The sequence below is a fragment of the Peromyscus leucopus genome, chromosome 3 (assembly GCF_004664715.2).
Source record: "Peromyscus leucopus breed LL Stock chromosome 3, UCI_PerLeu_2.1, whole genome shotgun sequence".
NCBI classification, from domain to species: domain Eukaryota; kingdom Metazoa; phylum Chordata; class Mammalia; order Rodentia; family Cricetidae; genus Peromyscus; species Peromyscus leucopus.
Genome location: NC_051065.1, coordinates 147,066,738 through 147,091,838, shown reverse-complemented (window position 1 = coordinate 147,091,838; position 25,101 = coordinate 147,066,738). Strand labels below are relative to the sequence as shown.

At 40.0% G+C, this 25,101-nt stretch overlaps 1 protein-coding gene across 1 annotated transcript in view; it reads right to left on the bottom strand.

Annotated features, from left to right (window-relative positions):
* Positions 1–1,117: 1,117 nt before the first annotated feature.
* Positions 1,118–25,101, bottom strand: part of LOC114688008 (vomeronasal type-2 receptor 26-like) — a 38,429-nt gene continuing 14,445 nt past the window's right edge. Inside the window, 4 exon segments of the mRNA XM_028862631.1 lie at positions 1,118–2,022; positions 7,055–7,178; positions 8,215–8,439; positions 18,677–19,486. Coding sequence (XP_028718464.1) covers positions 1,118–2,022; positions 7,055–7,178; positions 8,215–8,439; positions 18,677–19,486 — 2,064 coding nt within the window.

Below are 25,101 nucleotides of genomic sequence, written 5' to 3'. Positions count from 1 at the left end.
TGGGAGTCATTTTATCACTGCCTTTTGTTTGTTTGTTTAGACCAGCATTATTTGTTTTTTCCATAGGTCCCTGGGCTATCTAGTCTTGGGTTCTTGGTCACCCAAGCAGTGTCACTGGGTTCCTTCTCACAAACTGGGCCTTAAGTCAAATCAGCTATTAGTTGGTGACTTCCACAGACTGTGTCACAGTTGTACCTGTTCTGAGAAACCCCTGGAGACCACCAAGGAGCCGGTTTCTGATACAAGCACATAAGAGTTCTTTTATTGTCAGGTTCAAACCTGGGCCACTGCCAGGCAGATGGAGGGAAACGTGGCAGTGGCTGGGCCAGGGGTATAGAGTTTTTATAGGGAAAACCTGCAAGCCGGGAATTACATGCTTTGGCAACTTTGGATTGGGTAGAAGGGATATGGGGCAAGGTGATTTTTTTTTTTTTTTTTAACTATTGGTCTAGACTTTTGGCATCAAACCACATTTGAAACTGTTGGGTTGGACTTTTTGGTGGGGAACCACATCTTGCTGAACAGTGGTCTGCTGTTCATTATCTGGTTTGCTCAGCAGGATTATCTAGATAGCTTCAAGGGCCATAAACCACAGACAGGATGTCTGCAGGAGGATACTGCCCTGTATCTGTTCCACGTATCATGGCACACTCCTGAGGTCCTTCCTGGAACTGAGAACAGCAGGTGGTCTGAGATGGTGGCCCTCCCCTAAGATGGAGTCTGTATTGCCCTCACAAGACCACGAGCTCTACATCAGAACTCCTAATTACTTTTAAATTAATCTGTGTTGAATATAAAGAGTCATCCTGCATAAGACTAACAGGAAGCACATTTTTAAACATCTGTTTTTTCCACACAAATAGTTTTATTTCATTCTCACCCTAGTTCTTTTTACTGTGATTTAAAAAAAATTACACATTAAAAGTCATGGCTAGTTGGCAAGAATCTAACCCCTGGTGGCTTTGTTCACTGTGACTAGTTGTCTCCAAGGATGACAGAGACACTTGATTAAAGAGCAGGTACTATGTTTAGTAAAATGCATTGACTTCACACCACTCTTTTGAATCTTTATTTCTACATAATTTGTCTCACACAAATCACACCAAATTTCTTTGCCTTAAGAAGGAAGTTTTTTAAAAAATTTTTTTCTTGTCTGGTCACCTGATCTTAGTAGGATCACATAGCACTTGGGGAGAAATATACAGGCCAGTAAGCCAGTGCTGGAGGCCAGAATTGAAAGAGTTTCCACAGCCACCATGGTTTTGCCTTTGGAGCTCAGGTAAGTGGGTATGAAGGAAATCCACACACTGCAGAAAACTAGCATGCTGAACGTGATATTTTTTGCCTCGTTGAATCTGTCTGGTAGCCTCCTCGCTAGAAAAGCAATAAGCAAGCTCAGAATGGCCAGAAAGCCCAAGTACCCCAGGACACAATAGAAGGCAAGGGTGGAGCCCTCGTTACACCAAAGGATGATTTGCTCAGACTCTGACTGCATGTCAACGTCAGGGAAAGGAGGATATGTTCCCAGCCAGGCTGCACAGATGCACACTTGGATGAGGGAACCACTGCAGACTATTGCGTTTGAGAGTCGAGTCACCATGCACATTTGCAATGTGCTCCCTGGTTTGATGGCTTTGAAGGCCACAACCACAATGAAGGTCTTTGCTAAGATAGCAGAAACAGCAACAGAAAACACAACCCCAAAAATCATTTGTCTCAAGACACAGGTGACTGTTCTAGGTTGGCCAATGAATACCAATGAGCAAAGGAAACAGAGCATTAGAGAAACAAGGAGAATATAACTGAGATTTCTGTTATTTGCTCTGACAATGGGTGTGTCCCGATAGCAGATAAATAATCCTAAAATCAGAGCCGAGAAGGCAGACAAACTAATGGCCAGAGAGACCAAAACAGCTCCCAGAGTATCTTCATAGGACAAAAATGTCCTAATTTTAGGGAGACACTGATTTCTCTCCTTATTTGGATACTGATCTTCAGGACACTTGATGCATTGATCCATATCTGAAAGGGAAGCAGATTGATTTATTACATTTCACCAGTCACTTCCCAAATGTATGGATTGGAAGTATACCTTGAGCAGAACCATTGTTGAATTCTGAAGGGAATGTGTTGTGGAATAATCTTCTTGTATACTGTGGAGATGTGTCTTTTCCAAGGCCCCTTCTTATTGGCTTAATAAACAGCTAAATGCCATTTGCTAGGCAGGAGGTATAAGAGGGACAGCTAGACACAGAGGATGCTGGGAAGAAGAAAGGAAAAATCACCAGCCAAACAGAGGAAGCAGCAGAGGAAGCAGAGAGGAGTACAGATTAAAGGTAACCCAGCCACATAAAATAATGTAGATTAAAAGATACGGGTTAATTTAAGTTATAAGAACTAGTTAGGAACAAGCCTAAGCTATTTGTCAAGTTTTATAATTAATAAGAAATCTCTGTGTGGTTATTTGGGAGCCAGCAGGTGGGACAGGAAAATCTGACTACAGGAATGCCTCTGGCTATATTCACTGAACCATACTATTGAAAAAAAGATAAATAAATTAATTTTTCTTTCATGAAAGAAAAATACATATAAAATTGAATCCATAAAATATACAGAAAGTGAGTGGAATTGAACAGTGTGAGAGGAGCCAGAAATCTGAAAATGATATTGAGGGGAAATCAGACAATATGAAAATTATATTATATATGAAAGGACACCTTTAATTTCTTTGCTTTTTGTACCGTTTCTTAATTATATTAAACTCTTTTTATTGTTTGAGAATTTCATATAAGCACACAATGTGTTTTGATCAAATTCACCACCCATTTCTTCCCTCTCCAATTCCTTCTCTATCCTCCTCCACCCCACTTTTCCTTCCCAACTTTACTTGTTCTTTTTAAAAACTCACTGAGTCCACTTAATGCTGCTTGCATACCCATGGATACAGGACCATCTACCAGAACATGGGCGGCCTATCAAGGGCCACATATCTAACGAAAACGCTTTCTTTTTAGCAACCATCCATTGTCAAGAGCTCCTTAGGTGGAGGTAGGACTTCAGGAGCTCCGCCCCTCGTCCATGCAAGGCTTTTGTCTGGCTTGATCTGGTGCATGCCTCCGTGAGCTCGTGTGCTCAAGGGCCCTGTTGTACCTGACAAATACTACTTCACTACAGATGTCCCCTACCCCTTGCTCCTACAACCTTTCTGCCTTGTCTTCCACCATGATCCCTTGGGGCTCTTATCCCTGGGAGGGGGGTCTTGGTTGTGACCATGGAAGGCCTAGAAATTAAAATTTCCTAATGTTTTCAGCCATCTATGTTTGGGAACTGTAGTATTTTCTTTCTTTCTCTCTCTCTTTCTCTCTCTCTCTCTCTTTCTTTTTTTATTTTGATACAAAGAATGCATTATTGCTTTAGAAATGCTGAGGGCAATATATTTTAGAGGTGAATATATTTTTTTTTTTTCCAGAGCTGAGGACTGAACCCAGGGCCTTGCACTTGCTAGGCAAGCGCTCAACCACTGAGCTAAATCCCCAACCCTCCCTTTTTTTTTGAGACAGGGTTTCTCTGTGTAGTTTTGGTGCCTGTCCTGGATCTCACTCTGTAGACCAGGCTGACCTCGAACTGACAGAGATCCGCCTGGCTCTGCTTCTTGAGTGCTGGGATTAAAGGCGTGTGCCACCACTGCCCAGTGAGGTGAATATTTTTACTTATGATAAAAATGCTTGTTTTAGTGAATTCCTTAAAATCCTTCATTGAATTCTGATTAGAAGTTTATTAAAGTAAAAATAATTTTACATTTAATTATCAATGTATATTTATCACATACATTTATGTTATTTGAGTTTTCTGCAATTTTACTGAAAAAGTTAGTAATTTTTTTTTTTTTGAAAAAAAGATACAGGTAGAGGTAAGTCTAAATACTTAAAACAAATGCAGTGCAATAGGAAGTCTTATTCACTAAGCTTGGATGTCATTTACTCTGAAGGACACTTGCATGGGACCCATCTTTAGTTAGAAAAATAATTTCAGCAAGTCACAATATCGCACATCTGCAATTGCAGCATTCAGGAAACAGAAACAGGAAAATTGCGGGGTAGGGGGGCGCCCCCAGCCGGGTCTACATAGCGCATGCCATGCCAGACAGAGCTTCGAAGTGAGGCCTTGTCTCAAAAGAAAAGGAGAGAAAGGAAGAAAGGAAAGAAAGGAAGGAAAGAAGGAAAAGGAAGGAAGAAAGGAAGGAAGGAAGGAAAGAGGGAAGAAAAACAATTGCATATTTAACTGAGAGTTTATATGCCACAAAAATCTTAAAATACCAGTAAAGTATTGATCATTCTATACTGTTAATTTTTCTTCCAAAGAGTGGTTCAAACCAGTTCTTTTCAATGGTATACACAGATTGTTTTCAGAGTTAATGATTTCTTTATGGTCATTATCAAAAGTTAATGTGCTTGATATCAGCTCTGCTCACTGTCCCTTTCGATTTTGAAGACTGCATCCTTTAACATAAGCAGCTAGGCACTGGTGATTTGAAGAAAAAGGGTACACAGGAAACAAAACTGGTTGGACTGCTTCCAGAGCATAGATGCAATGTTCTAAATGGCAAATCAAGAAGGATTAGCAGCCACTGAAAAGTCAATGGGCCCTAGAACCCAGGCTGAATCTATTTTTAAAGATGTACAGTGAGCCCTGATTGAATTTAGTCCAAGTAATGATAATTTCATAATCTGTGGATGCAGCTGTATATAGAACACATGCTCAGCATATGTGAGGCTTTAGGGTCAAAACCCAGCACAAAAAATGTGCTAAATGCATGACAATGATGGGATTATTTTTTCTCAAAATTGTTTAGTACCACGGGATCATATTACCCAATTAAACTCCTGATTTGCAGTAAATGTAAATTTGTACATTTGCAAACTTAAAATTAATGTTTTTAGGCATAGCACAAAAATTATTGTTCCAGACTATGAAAAGCCTAAGTACTGAGGTACAAGGATAATGTTACACTTGATAGATGCTAGACTATGGAGGAAAAACAATTCACTCATATAGACTTGTAAACATCCAGTCTTACATTCATGGCTTAGAACATACTGATATGGGGTAAAGAGGAAAAGACCACCACAAGCATGTTAGGTAGAACTATAGGCACTTAAAACTGAAGGTATCCCTAGAAAGTATGAAGGTGGATATATTTTCTTGTCTTTTATCTATTAAAGTCAAATGTACCACTTTTCTAAGAGAATGGTGATATTTGATGTTGAAGAGAATACAGAGCATGGGCTTCCTGGTGCTCATCTGTCATCCCAGCACTTGGGAGGCAGTCAATCTAGCTGTCGGTGACTGCCACAGAAAAGCAAAGAGATTTATTTTAAACATTCTTTGCATCGGTGAAGATTTCATTCAGGAGAGTAAAATGGGCATGGCAATATGCCTGTGGGGAAATATATATTAGATGTGAAGTTTTTGCACCAAAACCTGGTAGGGAGCATTGCCAATGTGCTCTGGAGAGGCTTTGCAATTAGAATCATTTAAGGGGAGGCGGTGACGTCAGCGGGGTAGGAGGAGCATCCCCACACTCGCATCCTCTGAGGTCACTCAGTGCTTGGTTCTACAGTGGCCTCATGCTAGCTTGCAGTACCAGGGAGTATATTTACAATGAGAACTCCCACAAGAATAAAAGCAATTTGAAAGAAAAGAATAAAATCATAGAGCGAATATTTATTTAGTCATTAAATGAGTATTTATGGAGTTTCTACTATTAACCATAGGAAGTGTCTCAAACAGTGACCCCAGGTCCCAGGAAAGGAGCAGTGTGTCTGCCATCAGTATCCCTCTGGCTATAACGTTTTTAGCAGTATCTCTGATTTGACAAGGACATATTTTGTCTCAGCTGTTTCTAGGTTGTATGATCATAATAATTTATATAGTTTCTCTGAAGTTCAATTTCCTTGTTAGCTATATATTTATTTTTATTAGTCATCTTTTGTAAGCATGAAATAAGGTCATGCTTTTGCAATGCATTTCATAGTTTAGGGTATTCAAGGAGAACTAACTTTACCCATTACTACTGCTACAGCAATAATAGAGTCATAATGAAAAGCAGGGGTATAGTGATATTTCATTTGTACTAAAATGTGATTTGTATGTTAATAAATAAAGTTGCCCGGGGGTCAGAGCTATTAGAGCCATAGCAAAATCTGGGCGGTGGTGGTGCATGCCTTTAATCCCAGCACTTGGTAGGCAGAGGTAGGTAGATTTCTGTGTGTTCAAGGATACAGCCAGCATTGGAGACATACGCCTTTAATCTCAATACCAACCATAGAAGACCTGGAGGTGTGTACAGACAGGCAGTGACAAGGCAGTCATGTGGTTGGGTTTACAACCAATGAGAAGGCAGAACAGAAAGTCTATATAAAGACAAAAACACAGGAAGTAGGTCTCTTGGCTGAAGAGGCTAGCTGCAGCAGACTGGTAAGGCTCTTAGCTCTGATCTCTTGGCTTTCTTCTTTGCATTGGTTCTGTGTTTCTTATTTAATAAGACAGTTGGTTATATCTACACAGGGGTGGGAAGAGAAGAAACTGAACTCAGCACAGATGTGCTGAAGAAAAAGCTGGGCCAGACACAGGAGCACACTCCTGTAGTCATCCAAGAGGCTGAGGCAAGAGAACCGCTGGAGCCCAGGAGTTTGAGACCAATCTGGGCAGGGTAGCAAGGCTCGATTTCAAAATAAAACAAATAAAAACAGTAGCAACAAAAATGACTGGGCCAAAATCAAGTTGGTTCCCCCCACCCTTTGGTTTTTTTGGGACAAGGTTTCTTTGTGTATTCCTGGTCATCCAAGCTGGCCTTGAATGCAGAGACTTGCCTTCCTCTGCCTCCCAAGTGCTGGAATTAAAGGCATGTGCCACCACTGCTTTGCAAGAACTTTTGTTTTTAGGAAAGTATTGGGAGTTAACTATATAAATATAAATGACCTTCAGGCATTGCGTTACTTAGCCCTGTCTTATTATGTATTATTTCCACATTCAAAATCATTTCTAGAAATACCTGTTTCATTTGCAATCTCTCCATCTGGGCAAGGGAGGCAATCAAAACAACAAAATGGTTTTCCTTCAAGAGGTGTTTTTCTGAATCCGAGTAGACAGCTTGGATTGCAGACAGCGAGAGGAGTCTGTATAGGAGACATGGGAAGAGAATTGCCAGGCAATAGGTGAAATCTAGGATTAGCATCTAGATGGTAGATTTCAGCAGGGTTTCTGTGTACTGTAACAACAAGAACTAGCATGCTTTTAGAGTTTGATGCCCAAAGATAACTGTCTCTCTCTGTTGAACTCTTGCTCTATTTTATTTCATTCACCTGTTTTTATTTTTATTATAAAATAATTTTTAAGTTTAGATGTATTTTGATTATATCCTCCCCTATAAATCTGTCCAGATTGTCTCCTCCTCCCTATCCACTCAACTTTAAGTTTTTTTCCTATCCCCCCCCAATCCCAATATAACAACAAAACTCCCTAAACCTAGAAAATAAAATTCGACAACACCCCAAAAGGAAAATAAAACAAAACAGAACCCACCCAACTCTAACCAAATAAAATCAAGCAAGCAAACAAAACCCAAAACCTGTGTATTCCCTTACTTGCTGGTCAACTACTCCTGAATGTGAGACCTGCCCTGGAGTGGTTGATATAGACAGTGTCATTCCCTTAGAGAAAACTGATTCCCCCCCTCCAAGCAGGATCCTAGAAGACCATAACATCTCCATGAATATGCATCACTTTGATTTTCATCACATAATTCAGGGTGAAAAGTTCCAACAATAAGGTCAATGAATGTGCACATGGTTTTTAAGTTTAAATTCAGAAATCCCTATTTTCAGAGACCGCTTTTGTCCCCAGGTCTTCATCTTATTTCTTTCACCCAAGTCGGTCCCCTCCACTAAAGCCTTGACCTCTGTATGATCATCTAGAAAATTGTCTGAGTTGTTTCTTCTTACCAGGTAGGCCAAGGGGCTAAAGAATTAATCCAAAATGAATCAGTAACTCTTACAATGATTCTGCTGTTAGAAAGTTCTGGTATTTGGCACTGGAAAGGACAAAGTTCAGTCACTCTTGGCCTAATGACACTCAGTGGCTCCCTTAAGCCCTGTTCTCCAAGGAACTCCACTCAGAGGAATAGCATGTGGTGCCGACTCCAAAGATACTCACTTTACTGTACTGTTCGCCCCAAGTTATCAGTTTATCATTTAGGGAAAAATGCTGAACACCGTGAGATTCAAAGATGAACTCGCCAACGTTCACTTGAGCTTTGGTACCATTCTGCAGAGACTGGTAGTTAAAGATGTCAAGCTTGGTTGTCCGTCCCTCCTTATTTACAACGCTCTCCTCGTCAGTGTTTCTTCCAAGTTGGCCCCTTTTTAAGAATGGATGGAGCTAAAAATGAAAGATAACTTTCAGGACTTGAGCTATAAGGCGCAGGAATGCAAACAAACCTGGCACTCTCTCTTTCTCTAACTACGTTCCAGGGGCTTTCACCATTGTTCCATATATCCAACACTTACCATAGGGCTTATACAGGTCAGAAGTGCTCCTGTAGGCTTTGTCTACAGTAACACTGTTATCTGCCATTGACTAACACTTTGGATACTTTGCGAATCTGGAAACTGAACTTTTCTAAATCAGTGATGAGATGAGAATACTGGGTGTAACTTTTAAGAAAAAATAGGAGTGATTTGAGTGAGATGTTTTAAACTCTTTGCATGATGGCATTTCAAAAAAATACTCTTTTCTTTCACAAATATAAACTACTTAAGTAAGAGTTCTAATAAAATAAAATTTTTAGTTTTTTTAAAATAGAAGTTGCAGTTAAGGAGGGAGGTGAAAGCAGAACATGTGTGCTAAAAATGGAAAGCATAGTGGGGTGGCAAGCTGTAAGGATGGATGAGAGTAGGAGAGAACAGAAAGTTGGGTAAACTAACCCAAACTGAAGATACATGAAGAAGTCACACGGGAAGCTACAGCTTCATAAGCTAATTTGAAAAAAACATAATTTAAAAAGTGTTTGAACAGAAGTATCACAGTTTATTAAAAAGAAATCCCAGTGGCAGATGTGGGAAACCTCCCTTTTATTTAGGAATCCCCCAGAAGGCCCCAAACTATACAGGTTATGATCCTTGCTCTGGGTTACCTATCAGAACTGTGTAGTAAGACCCTGTTGCTGAAGACACCACACACTCTGTCTGCAAGACACAGTAACTGGGCTGGAACTAAGCTGAGACATTCGTTATTAGGACATTTTGTTATTGAGCAAACATTTCTGAGTGTGACTGCACAAATGAGTGTGACCACACCATCATTAGCTGTATCATGTGGTTTCTTCTTGACTAACACATTCTTTTGTTACACCAACTGTATTTATACAAAGAATAAATTCAACTGCCCCCCCCAAACAAGCTAAAACTATTTTTGAAAGAGACAATACAACTAGCCACTGTCCGCAGAGACTTAATTTAGCCACAAGGAAATACATAGGCTGAAAATGAAAGGATGGAGAAATTTCATGTAAGTGATCATCAAGATGATGAGGAGGATGGAACTCAGTGGTAATACCTGCTCAGCATGCACAAGGGTCTGGGTTCAATGCATAGCACTGAGATAGATGGATACATGATAGGTAGGTAGGTAGGTAGGTAGATAGATAGACTAAAAGGACAAGAATAGCTACACTTGAATGTAACTTTGGGGAGAGCAGAATTCAGGTCAAACACTATCACAAAAGGCAAGGAATGTCAAATAATGACTGGGGAAAATTCATCAAGAGGATACAACAATTGTAAATATATTCAAGTATATAAAGCAAATATTAGCAGATCTGAAATCAGAAATAGGCCACAGCAAAATAACAGTGGTAGATATCTACATTTCTACTTTCAGAAATGAATAAATGATTCAGATTGAAACTGAAGGGAAATATTGAACTTGAAGTTCTTAGTAGATCAAATGAACTTTATATATATATATGCTGTGGAAAGTTCTGTATGTCCTGTGGGAGCCTGTTCTTGGGTTCCTCGTGGCTTTACCCAGCAGGTCCACATAGAGGATGATTAGGACCATGGGCCTGAGTGCAGGTGTCTGAGATGGTCTGCACTTGGCTGTGCTGTGGGATGGTCTGTATGGCAAATGTGTTGCTCTGATTGGTTAGTAAATAAAACACTGATTGGCCTGTGGCTAGGCAGGAAGTATAGGTGGGACTAACAGAGGAGAAATAAAAGAACAGGAAGGCAGAAGGAGTCACTGCCAGCTGCTACCCTGACAAGCAGCATGAAAAGGTGCCGGTAAGCCACAAGCCGCGTGGCAGGGTATAGATTTGTGGAAATGGATTAATTTAAGCTATAAGAACAGTTATCAAGAAGCCTGCCACGGCCATACAGTTTGTAAGCAATATAAGTCTCTGTGTTTACTTGGCTGGGTCTGAGCGGCTGTGGGACTGGCGGGTGACAGAGATTTTTCCTGACTGTGGGCAAGGCAGAAAACTCTAGCTACACACACACACACACACACACACACACACACACACACACACACACATATGTATTTCCAAGAAACAGAATATACATTCTTCTATTTTAAAAGGCCATCATTGCCCCTTGCCAAAGTCAGACAAGTATATGATAAGAAAATCAGACTATTACCTCAAATGAACACATATGCAGTAATCTTTAACAAAATACTTTGCAGTATCTTATTAAAATAATACTGAGATGTGGTGATAGATTGTGTATCAAATAAAACTTGCCTGAAGATCAGAGGACAGAGCCAGCCACTAGATTAAACATAGAGGACAGGCAATGGTGGCACACACCTTTAATCCTAGCATTTGAGAGACAGAGTTCCCTCCTTCCGAATCTCTGTGAGTTCAAAGCCACCCTGGACTACACGAGATTAATCCAGTTTAAAAGAGAAACAGCTAGACTGTGGTGGCTCACACCTTTAACCCCAGTACTTGGGAGTCACATGCCTTTAATCCCAGCTCTTGAGATCTCATGCCTTTGCTACCAGCATTTGGGAAGCACACACGCCATTAATCCCAGCACTAGGAAGGTTGAGATAGGAAGTGAAATGGCTGGGTGGAGAAAGGCATGTAAGGTGTGAGGAGACAGGAACTGGAGGCCTTTTTGGCTGAGGACTCAGGGGCATTCAGTCTGAAGATTCATGGAGACAGGATCTTTCTCTTTTGGCTGAGGAGTTGGTGAGGTGAGAAGTGGCCGTGGCTTGTTTCCTCTGATCTTTCAGCATTTATCCCAGTATCTGGCTCTGGGTTTTTTTTTTATTATTATTATAAGACCTTTTAGGATTCATGCAATACTGTGACCAAGTGCTTGGGATACAAAGATGTTCAACTTAAATAAATTACTGAATTTAATAAAACTCAATAATAGATAAAGTAAAAAAAAAATCAAATGTTCCTCTTAACAGATGTAGAAAAACATTGGAAAAATTCAGGATACTTGCTTAATCAAAACTTTCAACATATTCAGTAGAGAAGTTGTTTGCCTCAACACATTAACTGCCATGTATGGTAGAGCCCATACTGTGCCTAAAGAAAACTGGAATGTCCTCAACAAACTGGAGAAACTGGATGGCTGCCAGTAGAATTTAACTAGATCGTTATCTCTCACACTACAGAAAAATCAGCTTCCAAGGGGCCCAAACACCTTCACATAGGCCTGAAACTAATAAAACATGCAAAAACAGGGGGAAAGCACTTCTAGAGATAAGCATAGGCCAAAGCTCTCTGAAAAGACCTCCAATCAATGACAACACAGTTGATGAGAGAATGTGATGGGGAAAATCTCAGGCGACATTACCCCTAATGAGGAACTACAGGAATTCATAGCTGCTGAGACAGGGAGAATTGTCTTGCCCAGGGGTAAGTGGGCATACTAATGGATATACAATACCCAATGGCCAGTCCTAAAACCATATACACACTAGCAACACTAAGTGGACTCAGCAGGTTGTATTTATAATGTATATTTAATCATATATTATTAATGTACAATTAATAATATATATTGTTCCATATATGTGTGTATATAATATGTATATACACATATATAAACAATAATGACTAAAGAAAAAGAGACCAGGAATTTGAAAGGGAGTCAGAAGAGGGCATAGGAAGGATTGGAGGGAGGAAAGGGAGGGAGGGGAAAATTATGTAATTAGATTTCAATTAAAAATCAAATGTAATTTACAAAGAAATTTGAAAAGAAAAGGAGAGACTGAAGATTTCTCCTTTAAGAAAAATGAGGAGATAAGGATGCACACTCTTGAGCAAATGAGCGGGTCTCTGATTCTCATGCCTTCTCTTTGGCTCTTTTCCTTCTGTTGTCTTGTCTTGTCCAATTCCAAAGGGATGGTTTTTGTTTTATTTTATTTTAAAAATAATAAAAATAGAATGCACACTCTCCTTTCTGGTGAACATCAGAGTGTCATATAAGAGAAAAGGTATCAGGCACCTAAACCAGCAGGAAAGAACTACATTATCTAGTTTTACAGATGGTATGATCTTATTCAAGAATTCCACTAAGTCCTTTTCTACCAAGAATAAGTCATAACTAATAAGTGAATTCAGTGAAGTTGTAGGACAAAAAGTCAACCTAGAAAAGTCATATGCCCTGGCCATTCAGGAACAGGTAGTGAATCCAGGAATTCCAGAAATTGAGACAAGGTGGAGGGATAGGCTGAGAGCACTGGGAACTGACAGACAACTCCCTTCCCCAAATGACAGCACCTGGGAATACCAGGCTGCCACTAAGTCCAAGGTCTCTCACATGGTGTTATCTGACTTCAGTGTGATAGTTTTTGTTTTATTTTTTATATTTAAGAAAAATGAATGAGTGAGTGAGTGAATGAATGAATAACAAAAACCTAGCCACTAGGGTAAAGGTTAACCACTGAACTGTCATTTATACCTGCTGGGAGAGGGAAAATCAGTTTTCCTCAATGGAGTGACATTGGGTACATTAACCACTTCAGGGCAGGAGTAGTTGACCAACAAATAATGGACTCCACATTGTGTATGTGTGTGTGCTTTCGTTTGGTTATAGTTTGATATTTTGTCTTGTTCTTTTCTTTTTGGGTGTGGTTTTATTTTGTTTTCTTTATTTTGTTGTATTGGGTCTTTGGTGTGTTTTTGAAAAAGAACTTAAAGTCGAGTGGGTAGGGAAGGGGAAGGATTTGGAGAGACTTGGGTTAGGGGAAATACGGTCAAAATATAGTCAAATTTTTAAAATGTTTTAAATAATAAAAAAGAAGTCATATATAATAAAAGCCAAGGCAGTGGGTGACTACAAGAAATAGTATCTTGGGGTTGGGGATTTAGCTTAGTGGTAGAGCGCTTGCCTAGCAAATGCAAGGCCCTGGGTTTGGTCCTCAGCTCTGGGGGGAAAAACAGAAAAAAAAGAAGGAAGGAAGGAAGGAAGGAAGGAAGGAAGGAAGGAAGGAAGGAAGGAAAGAAAGAAAGAAAGAAAGAAAGAAAGAAAGAAAGAAAGAAAGAAAGAAAGAAAGAAAGATTGAAAGCAGTAGTTTCTGCCTCTGCAGGGTGGCTGTGCATGTGTGCTCATAGCGGTTTTGATAGCATACACAAGGCCAAACCAGACCAAAGGAGCTGGGCAGTAAGTCCCACCCCCAGCTGAGGTGTTATTGGCTATTGTCAGCTACTGGAAGGGATGGTCAGTTTTCTCTAAGAGAGTAGCCTGTGGAGAGTTGACCATGCTCCCACAGAAGGCAACATATCCAACATTGTTGGGGCAACACAAATTAGGTCTTGATGAGTTTTAAGGGGATGGGGTGCAAATTCGGGTGGGTGAAGGAAGGGAGAATGGAAGGAAGTGGGGAATGAATATGATTAAAACACAGTGTACAAAATTCTCGAAATTCTTAAAGATACACACACACACACACACACACACACACACACACACACACCCCTGTGCATGAAACTATATATAGTGGTTTGAATGAGCAATGACCCCTTGATGGGTTCAGGTGTTTGAATACTTGGTCCTTGTTGATAGTGTTGTTTGGGGAGGTTGCGGAATTTTCAGGTCATGGAGTATTGCTGGAGGAAGTTATGTCACTGGAGTGGGCTTTAAGAGTATGTAGCCTCATCCCACCTGTGGCTGGCTATCTCTGATTTCTGTATGTAGCTGAAGATGAGATCTCTCTACTTCTTATTCCAGCCATCTGCTGCTATGCCTCCCCACCATTAAAGACTCTCCTCCCTCTGGAAACTAAGCCAAAACACATTCTTTTTTTTTTTTTTCCCATAAGTCTCCTTTGGTCATGGTGTTTTATCACAGCAATGGAAAACCCATATAACAACAAATGCCAACCATAATACCGAGAAAAGAGTACTCTTATACACTACTGGTGGACATGTAAAATAGTCCAGCCACTATGGAAAACAGTAAGGAGGTTTCTTAAAAACACAAGAATGGGTTGGACAGTGGTGGTGCACGCCTTTAATCCCAGCACCAGGAGGCAGAGCCAGGCAGATCTCTTGAGGCCAGCCTGGTCTACAAAGCGAGTTCCAGGAAAGGCACAAAGCTACCCAGAGAAACCCTGTCTCGAAAAGAGAAAAAAAAGAAAAACAACAAAACAAAAACCCCCACAAGAATGGATCTACCATATGACCCAGCTATACCACATCTTGGTGTTTACTTGAAGAACTTTTAGGTCAGTGTATCAGGGGTACTTCACAGTAGGGTTTATTGCAACAACAGAGAGCTGATGGTCTCAGCTTTAGTGTATGCAGTGGTTTGACTAAGAAATGTCCTCCATGGATTCAGGGATTTCAGCACTTGTCCCCCACTTGGTTGGCACTGTTTCAGGTTTCAGGGATGTGGCCTTGCCGGAGGAAACATGTCACTGGGGGTAGGTTTTGAGTGTATATACAGAATTTTCAGATTACTCTCTCTGCTTTGTTTTGTGGTTGAAATCTGGTCTTTCAAGCTTCCTGCCCCTGCCACCATGTATGATGCTTGCTGCCATGCCTCCTTGCCGTGATAGACTCTTGTCCCCCTGGAACTGTCAGCCCAAAACTACACCCTTTCTTCTATAAGTTTACTTGGTCATGGTGTTTTATCACAACAATAGAAAAGTAATTGATATAGTGTCTAACAATTAATGAATAGTTAAAGAAAATTTGGCTTACAGGCATAATGGAATTTTATCCAACTATAAAGACTAATGAAGTTATGCCATTTATGGGAAAATTGTTGCAATTGGAAATTATTTTATTAAGCAGAGTCAGACTCAGAAAGTCACATATTGTGGATTTTTTTTCTCTCATTTGTGGATTTTAGGGTTTTTATAGATACATAAACTCACACACACACACACCCACCCACACACACACACACACACACACACACACACACAGAAGATGTAGAGGTAGAACTGTCTAGGGGAACATAGATGACTAACAGGAGTTACATATTAGTTACTGATCTGTTGCTGTGATAAAGCACCATGACCAAAAGCAACTTACAGAAGGAAGAGTTTATTTGGGCCTATGGTTCCAGAGGGCTCAGAGTCCTTCATGGTGAGGAGCATGGCAGCAGGCAGGTGTGATGATGGCACAGGATGCTGAATGCTCACATCCTCAGCTGTAAGAAGAGAAGGTAAACTGGAAGTTAGATGGAAATAGATATATGTGGTGATATTTTATATGTATGTTAATAAATAAAGTTTGCCTAGAGGTCAGAGGAAATAGCAACATATATTAACATTAACACAGAAGTCAGGCAGTGGTAGCACACGGCCTTAATCCGATCACTTGGCAGGCAGGGTCTCTGTGCGTTCAGGGCCACTCTAGGGAACAGAGCCAAGCATGGTGACACACACCTTTAATCCCAGTACCAATCATAGAGACCTGGAGGTCTGTACAGACAGGCAGTGACAAGGAAGTGAGGTAGCTGGACTAAGAGCCAATGAGAGGGCAGAACAGCAGGAAGTAGCTTTCTTTGGAAGCTATGGCGTGGTGAGTTAAGGTTAGCTGGTGGTTCTCACTATTTCCCTGATCTCTAAGGTTTTCACCCCTATATATGGCTCTGTTTTTTATTTAATAAGACCATATATATATATATATATATATATATATATATATATATATCAAAACTCTCTGCAGCAATGTACTTCCTCCAGCAAGACTGGATCATCTAATCCCCCTAAACAAATACCATTCCAGGAAAACATATTGTTCAAATCCTGAACCTATGGGGGACATTTCTCATTCAAGCCACTACAAGTCGGGAGGGCACAGGAAAGGGAGTCAGGGGATTAAAGGGAAACATAGTCAAAGTATAGTGTCTTCTTGAATGTAACTATCCTATGAGACCCAGTATAGTGCATAACAAATTTATGCCACTGTAAACAAAATTCCTAATTATTTTACTAGTTAGGAACATATTTAACCAAGTAGGTAAAGTATCCCTATGGTTAAACCTGGAAGATGTTGATAAAAGAGATTGAGGAAACACAGAAAGGTAAGTACATCAAAGATTAGAACAATTAATATTGTTTAAATGATACCATTACACAAAACATTTTTCAGATTAGGACACTCGCCATCAAAATTTACATAATCATCTTTCTCATAGATTAACAAGTCCTAAAATTCCCATGGGGGTATCCACAAAGAATTCTAATGCCTCATGTAAACTTGATCAAAAGGAACAAAGTTAGAAGCATTATGTTTCCTATTTCCAACAATTCTAAGAATCTATAGCAATACAAACATGGCATATGACACATACACATCCCAGAGGAACTGAACAGAAAGTCCATAGACAAACAGAACACACAAAATACCAAGAACACACTCCTCCATAAATGCTGTTGTAAAAACAGGGTGTCTACATGTAAATAACTGCAGCTGGGTATTTTGCCTTATTCCATACATTAAATTAAGTAAGAACAGGTCAAAATCTGGGAATATAAAACTAGAATAAAACAGAGGGGGAAGTCCCTCCATGTCATTGGTCTTGATGATGATATTTTCAAAGACAGCATCAAAAGCAGTCAATGAAAGCTGTTAAACTACACCAAATAAAAGACTCTGCACAGCAAAGAAAACAACCAACAGAGTCAAAGGACAATTCATGGAATGAAAGAGGACATTTGTAAACAAGACACCAATAAAGGGTTAATACCCTAAATTTATAGGTAACTAATGAAATTATTTAGCCAAAATGTTAAAATAGGGGAAAATATCTGATAGATATTTTTTTCAAGAAAGGCACGCATATGCTGATGAAGTATATGGAAAGATGTTTAGCATCATTGGTCTCCAGGGGAAGGCAAAAGCAGTTCACCACGAGCTGTACCACTTCGTGTGTGTTAGGATGCCTGATGTCAAAATTCAAAACAGACCAAAGATTTATGTGAACCGAAGAGACAACTGGCCTTTAGTCCGGTAAATAACCTCCCACTCTTGGGCAAGAAACTCCAATTAAATTCAGAGGATCATACACACACACACACACACACACACACACACACACACACACACACACACACCAGTCATGGAAGGAAGTAAGTGAGAGGGTACTTGATGGGAAGAAAGGCTTTAATGGAAGGGGAGAGAGAATGGAATCGGGTGGGGCAGAAAATGCCCAACATTTGTTACATAAGTGTATGAAACTATAAAATAATAAGCAAATTTAAAACAAATCAAAAGATAAGGTGTTGGCAAAGATGCAGAGAGAAAGGACTCTTGTACATTGTTGGAAATGTGAATAGGAGTGGAACAGATACAAAGGGGGAAACTTGGCAAGTTGACAATGTGACTTGATTTAGTGCCACTCCACTCAATCCAGTTTCATTTACAAAGAAGCTATTTTTGTTTTAGTTTGGTTTGGGATTTGATTTTTGGGATGAGATCTATTTATGTAGTTCAGGCTGGCTTCAAACTTACGCTCTTCTTGCCTCAGCTTTCCAAAGGCTGGATAATAGGCATGGACCATAAAATGCCCAGCCTTATAGAAGCTATGTGCTCTTTCTTGGATCCATTTATCAAAACAGAACTAGCTATTTGGACCACATGTACCTAAAATTCCTTAAAATAGGCCATATTTGTACATGTAAAAAATCTCTTAATTTTAATTTCTTCACAGAATAATAAAAGCAGTAAAGAAAAAAGATATGTGACAATTTGGGTGTGGTAGTACACGCATTTAATCCCATCACTCTGGAGGCAGAGGCATGCAGATCTCTACGAGTTTGAGGCCAGCTTGGTCCACAAAACAAGTTCCAGGACAGGCAGGGATACACAGAAAAATCCTATCTCAAAACAAAACAAAACAAAACAAAACAAAACAAACAAACAAACCAAAAACTCCCAAAATATTTGTGACAACTGGGCATAAATATCATTGTTTGAATATGTTTGAGACATGATCATTATTTCTCCTAACATCATGCATGTATTGTTTCCTGATGAAAATGTTAATTTAAATTTAAATAAGATCCTTCCAAAATGTGTTTTTCTTAATAAAAAAATCCTTTTCTTCAATTTGAGGGTAACTATGAGAAGATCATGAATCAAAGCACAGAACTTACAAGCCAGGGCCCATTACCCCCCAAAAAACACAAAGCCAGCTACCTTCCATGGGAGAGGAGCCGGGGGTGCACCTTTATCAAGTGAGTCTCCTTCCATTCTGAGTGACAGCTCCTCATGCAGTGCCTGGGCGATGGCGTACACTGCAGTATGGACTCTGTAGCTTGCGGGGGAGGTATTCATATCCCAAGCATGCAGAGCTCGTGTGCCCAGGGTGCCATTTTGCTCACACTGACTCAATTCCCTGATAAAGTCCTGATTTGAATATGGACATTCAAATAATACTGACCACACATCCTGGATAAAGATATCACGAGGGTATTTCCCAGGTTGAACACTCCTGAGAAAATCCTTGAATCCCAGAATTTCATCCATGTAAACAGAAAATGATAATCCTCCACCGAAGTATGTATAACTTAGACTTTGTTCAAATGGTAATGTGGTGATATCCCAGTCCAAAGTTGTGACCCAGACATTACCAAGAGGAATATTGCAAAAGATGTTATAGACAAGCCTCAGAAGAGAATATGTGTCTCCAAATACAACAACGACATTTGTCAGTGTGAATCTTTCTGTGAAACGTAGCCTGTTTGTTGTGTCCTTAGCAGGAAATTCTGGAATTTTTTCTGCAAATGCAACACAAAGTCCATGGATGGTCATCTCTTCTGTGATGTCTCTAAGGAATAGTTCTCCCCTCATATCATCTGGGACCACAAGGCCAACCCAGACCCAACTGAAGTTCAGCAGCAGTTGAATAATCCCCTGATAGAGAGCTGCAGTGTTCACAGGAAACTGGTAAGGAGATTGGGGCTGGACTCTGGTCCCCAGACTCTGGTCAAAAGGAGCATAGCTGATCTAAATGGAAAGCAGAGTTATTACTTACACAAGACAGTGACGTTTATTCCCAAATGGTTAGGTTATCTTATCTGTTAATGCACTCTAGGAGAAATTAAACAATTAAATAACTTTACTAAGATATACCAATTTGTTACCTATGACCCATCACTTAATTGTTATGGCTTACATGACATATATATTTCTCTTTACACTTAAAAAAAGATGTATGTATTTATTTTATGTAGAAGTGCTCTTTCTGCATAACTTTTGCCAGAAGAGGGCATCAGATCCCACTATAGATGGCTGTGAGCCACCATGTGGGTGCTGGGAATCAAACTCAGGACCTCTGGAAGAGCAGCCAATGCTCTTAACCTCTGAGCCATCTCTCCAGTGCTCTCAACACTTTTGAAAAATATACCAAATAAGGCCACAGAGTGTCTATCTCCTGCCCTCAGTTCTGGTATTACCAAGCAAACAAGAGCATTTGCAAATCCATCACCTCCTGTACCAAACCTTGTTTTTTCCTGATAATGGAAGTGGTGACATGTTAACATGAAAGGCCTTTTCCCCCCTGGAAGTCATGAATCCAAAACTAATTAACTGATAAAGAGGAATCCATGAAACATTTTAAAATCCACTAGTGAGCTCTATATTTCCCTAGAGGTTCCTATTCCTTTTGTTTTTCTGTAATGCTTAATTCTTAGTCAACTGCTCTAAAATAAGCTTGCTTGGGGTAAAGACCTGGTTATCTCTCCCAATGCCTGCTGTAAAATCTCTCCTTACCCAGTGCCCTCTGGCTATCCCCATCACATTGCTGCCATTCTTGCCAGGAAACTTTGATTGCGATGTCTATACTGTTATTCCTGTGCAGTTCAGGGCATCTCCTCTTGGGGAAAAAAAAAGGCTAGATCATTAATTACCTAATCTTCTAAATCAGATGATGAGTTATTTATTTATTTCACATAACCGAACATTGGCATGAAACAATCCTTTTCTTAAAAATGTGCTTCTTAATGCGTTCCAGGATTCTTTCTCTGATCAAGGAATGCATTTCCTCTATCAAAGGGTTTGGTCAACACTGTCAGCCTGCCTTACTAAATCTTCTCTATCTCCCTGCACTGGCGATATCAGAGTTATCAGAATGTCCCATGGCTCACATTGGGATCTGATCCCCGTTTTGACACAAATTCCCTAAATGATATCCTAAAATTACACGCCCACTTAGCTCACATCTTGGCTCTTGTTGGTACACCAACTTCCCACCACACATCTGAATTTGAATGTTTAGTGAACATTTCACTTATTGGATCCAAAATCATGACAACTGAACATAGACATTAAATATATGTTAACTGGCTGAGAGAAAGAGGCCAGGGAAGAGGAGGGGGAGGAGGAGGAAGAAATAAAATCACAAAATGAAATAAACATAAATACTTTGAGGAAGAAGACAGGTAGCATAAAGAAATAATATTTAATAAATGCACAGAAGCAAGCAATTTTAATAGATGATATAAGATTGCCATATTTTTATATTATTAAACTTTGATAATTGACTCACAAGACTCATAAAACTAGCTTATTTTTATGTTTATTTAAAATTTTCTAAAAACCTGAAATGAACAGCTTTTAAGCCACAAATTTAAAAAAAAAATGTTTGAAATGCAACAAAAATACTTCCTTTCTTTAATGTGGCCTGAGAGAATACATTTGTTTGTAGGGAAAAGGAAAAAGAAAACATTTTCAGAGGCCTGGGGAGGTGGCTGAACTGCTAAAGAGCATGCTGTATGCGGGGTGGACCTGAATTTGATCCCCAGCACCCATTTCACAGCTGGGCACAGTTATGAATGGCTGGAATCCTAGGGAGGTGGAGATGGGCTGATCCCTGGGACTTCTCCGCCAGTCACAAATCCGTTAACTCTAGGTTCACTGAGAGGTGCTGTCAAAGTGAAGAACGTTGGGAAGGGTCCTGGTGTTAACTTCTAGCCTCCACACTCATGAGCAGAAACGTGCCTGCCCCCCCCCCATGCACTTACACCCAGGCACATGAAAGATTGTTCAAGTCATTAGGAAAAGAATGAAACTGTCTCTTACATATGTAGAGTGTTCTAGTTTTATAAATACACAAGAAGAAAAGCTGGTCCATTTGAAGCTTCTTCCATTTGACACAATGAATGAGAAGAGTCAACACAGCAAAGAACAGACTCCACTCAAAATATGGAAAAGCTCCTTAAATGCCATCACTCAGGCAGCAGAGGCAGGTGGATCTCTGTGAGTTTGAAGGCAGTCTGGTCTACATAGCAAGTTACAGGACAGTTAGAGGTATGGAATAGAGAGACCCCCATCTTTAAAAAACCAAAACAAATCACAGGTGGATTGGTGAGGTGGGGTGGGGGATGGGATGAGAACAGGAGTGTGGTGATATTCTAATTGTACTGAAATGTGATTTTGATTGTATGTTAAAAAATGAAGTTGCCCAGGGGTCAGAGCTATTAGAGCCATAGCAAGAGCGTGGCGGTGGTGGCACACGCCTTTAAGAGCTAGGTAGAAGAGCTAGGTAGATCTCTGTGTGTTCAGGGATACAGCCAGCATTGGAGATATACACCTTTAAGACCTGGAGGGCTGTACACACAGGCAGTGATGAGGCAGTCACGTGTTTGGGTTTACAACCAATGAGAAGGCAGAACAAAAAGACTATGAAAAGACATACACACAGGAAGTAGCTCTCTTTCGGAGAGCTAGGACCACTGCAGGAGGAAGGGTGAGATTTTAGCTCTGAGCTCTGACCTCTTGGCTTTCTCTTTTACATTGGTTCTGTGTTTCTTATTTAATAAGACAGTTGGTTACATCAACATCTGGTGCCCAATGTGACAAGAATCCATTAAAAACTGCTTGGCTTGGCGGCAGGTCTGGTTTCTCGCAAGGGCGGCAGGCTCCCTAGCCTGGGCAGCTCCCTAGTCCGAGCAGCAGCTCCCTAGCCCAGGCCCAGGTCTGCTTGGCCTCAGGTCAGACTAACCATGAGCTGCTTGCTTAAAGCTGGTGCTACAAACAACTCAGGCCTGCCCTGCCAAACAGGACCCCGCCTGTAAAGCCAACACATGTCATCAGAGCTTAAGGAAGCCAGAGTCAAGCCTTGACTCGGCTCAAGAGGGAACACGTGGCTGGATTTAAGCTTTAGCCAGCTACGCTTCCTCTCTCTCTCTCTCTCTCTCTCTCTCTCTCTCTCTCTCTCTCTCTGGATTCACACCTCGGACACTAGGTGGCTGCTTTGAAATTTCCTCGGATTTCTACTGTTCTACACAGATGGTAAGTCATAACATATCAGATATTTTAAAGGAAACTATTTAAAAGAGAAATTTTTTCCACATTTTAAAAAAATGGGTTTTATGTGTACATTGGAAGAAAATTGGGTTTTGTTTGAAATTTTAGGCAGTCTGACAATGAAACAACTATATGAGAAGATTAGTATTGTTGGAATTATGCAGTTTATCACTATGCTTATCCTCATTTTACTATTTAAAAAGATAGTCGATTTAAGTGCCAGGATGACAGCTTTAGAAAAACTTGTTAAACCTTTAAAAATTCAGACAGAAGAAATTAACAGTGAAGTTGTTTCAAGTTTGGATCATAAGGTTACAGAAAGAAAGCCTGTTTTCACACAGTCACCCTTAATTTATCCTGTAACCATACAGCAGATGCCTGATCAAATGACTATACAAAATATTTGGGCTCCAATTGAAATGTTGGATTTAAAAAGGTTTAAGGAGGCAATAGTATCTTATGGCATGCATTCCCCATATGTAAAACTAATGTTAAACTCTTGGTCAACATATAATAGGATTGTACCACAGGACTGGCGGGAGCTGGAACAAGCTGTTCTTGATCCCAGCCAGAGGCTTCAATTTCTAACTTGGTTCAAGGATGAAGCTAAAAACATAGAAAAACAATGGAGGGATAAAGGAATACAAGTTTGCCAGGATCAGCTTATTGGAGAAGGCCAATATGCTTCAGTACAAACACAATGTTTATATGATGTCCAAACCTTAATTTTATGTCAAACGGCAGCCTTGAATGCATGGGACAGAGTTGAGGAACCAGGAAAAAAAAACTGAGTCATTTACAAAGGTTATGCAAGGCGCAAAAGAATCTTTCACAGATTTTTTTACAAAGACTGGCTTCAGCAGTAAAGAGAATGGTCTCGGATTCAGAAGCTAGTAAGATAATAATTGAATCTTTGGCCTTCGAGAATGCGAATGCAGCATGCAAAAGAATAATCAGGCTGTTAAAGGCAAGATCTGCACCTTTGGAAGATTGGATTAGAGATACAGTTAATGTTGAGGCTCATGAGCATGATGATATGTGGGTAGGAGAAGCAATTTCAAAAGGTTTGAGGAATGTTAGATGTTTTGGATGTGGAAAGCAAGGACATTTGAAAAGGGACTGTAAACAGGTCATTCCTAGAAACAATGTTTCTTCAAGGAACAATGGCAACAGAATGCCCCTTCCTTCTGGAATATGCAGAAGGTGTGGTAAGGGAAAACACTGGACCAATGAATGTAGATCAACAAAGGACAGACAGGGTAATCCTTTGCCTCAGTCTTCAGGAAACTCCCAGAGGGGCCTCATGTAGGCCCCATAGCAAATCCAGTTCAAACCTTTCCTGCAGCCATAGAGGAAACCCCTGCTCAGAGCGATTAAATAACCAAATGCCTGTTGGAATAAATCATGCTGGTCAGGATGATGAAACAGAGAGAATAGAAAATTCAGGAGAAAACATAAATAAAAATTTTTGGCAAACTTCTATTAATGAACAAAGACCAAAATTAATGATAAAAATAAATGGTGTTTTGTTGTCTGGTCTGGTAGACACAGGTGTGGACGTTACCATAATTGCACTAGAATTTTGGCATCCAACTTGGCCTCTTCAGGAGGTAAACATTCAACTGTTAGGAATTGGGACGTTATCTCAGGTGAAACAGAGTGTAACATGGCTTGAATGTATAGGTCCAGAAGGACAGAGAGGAAAATTAAAACCATAGGTGGCTAACATAGCTATGAACCTGTGGGGTCGAGACTTGTTGCAACAATGGAATACTCAGATTAACATCCCTCCAATCACAGAAAAAAATCATAAACTAGCACATGTTTCTGAGAGAAATATTAGAAGAAATTGTTCTAATGAGTGGTCATCAGCCATCCATATTATACAAGAACGGGGCAAAACAACTGATGATCTCCCAAAGACACCAACAGCTCTACCTTAAAAATGGTTAACAGACAAGCCTGTATGGGTCCAGAAATGGCCTTTAACAACAGAGAAACTCCAGGCTTTAGAAGAGCTGGTAGAAGAACAGCTAAATGCTCAGCATATTGAAGAATCAACCAGCCCTTGGAATTCTCCTGTATTTGTTATTAAAAAGAAATCTGGTAAATGGAGAATGGTAACAGACCTTAGAGCAATTAACAAAGTAATTCAGCCAATGGGCTCTCTACAATCTGGGATGCCTTTGCCTACTCTGTTACCAAAAGGATGTCCTCTCATAGTTATTGATTTAAAAGACTGTTTCTTTTCAATACCCTTACAAGAAAAAGACAGAGAAAGATTTGCTTTTACAGTGCCTACTTATAATAATTCT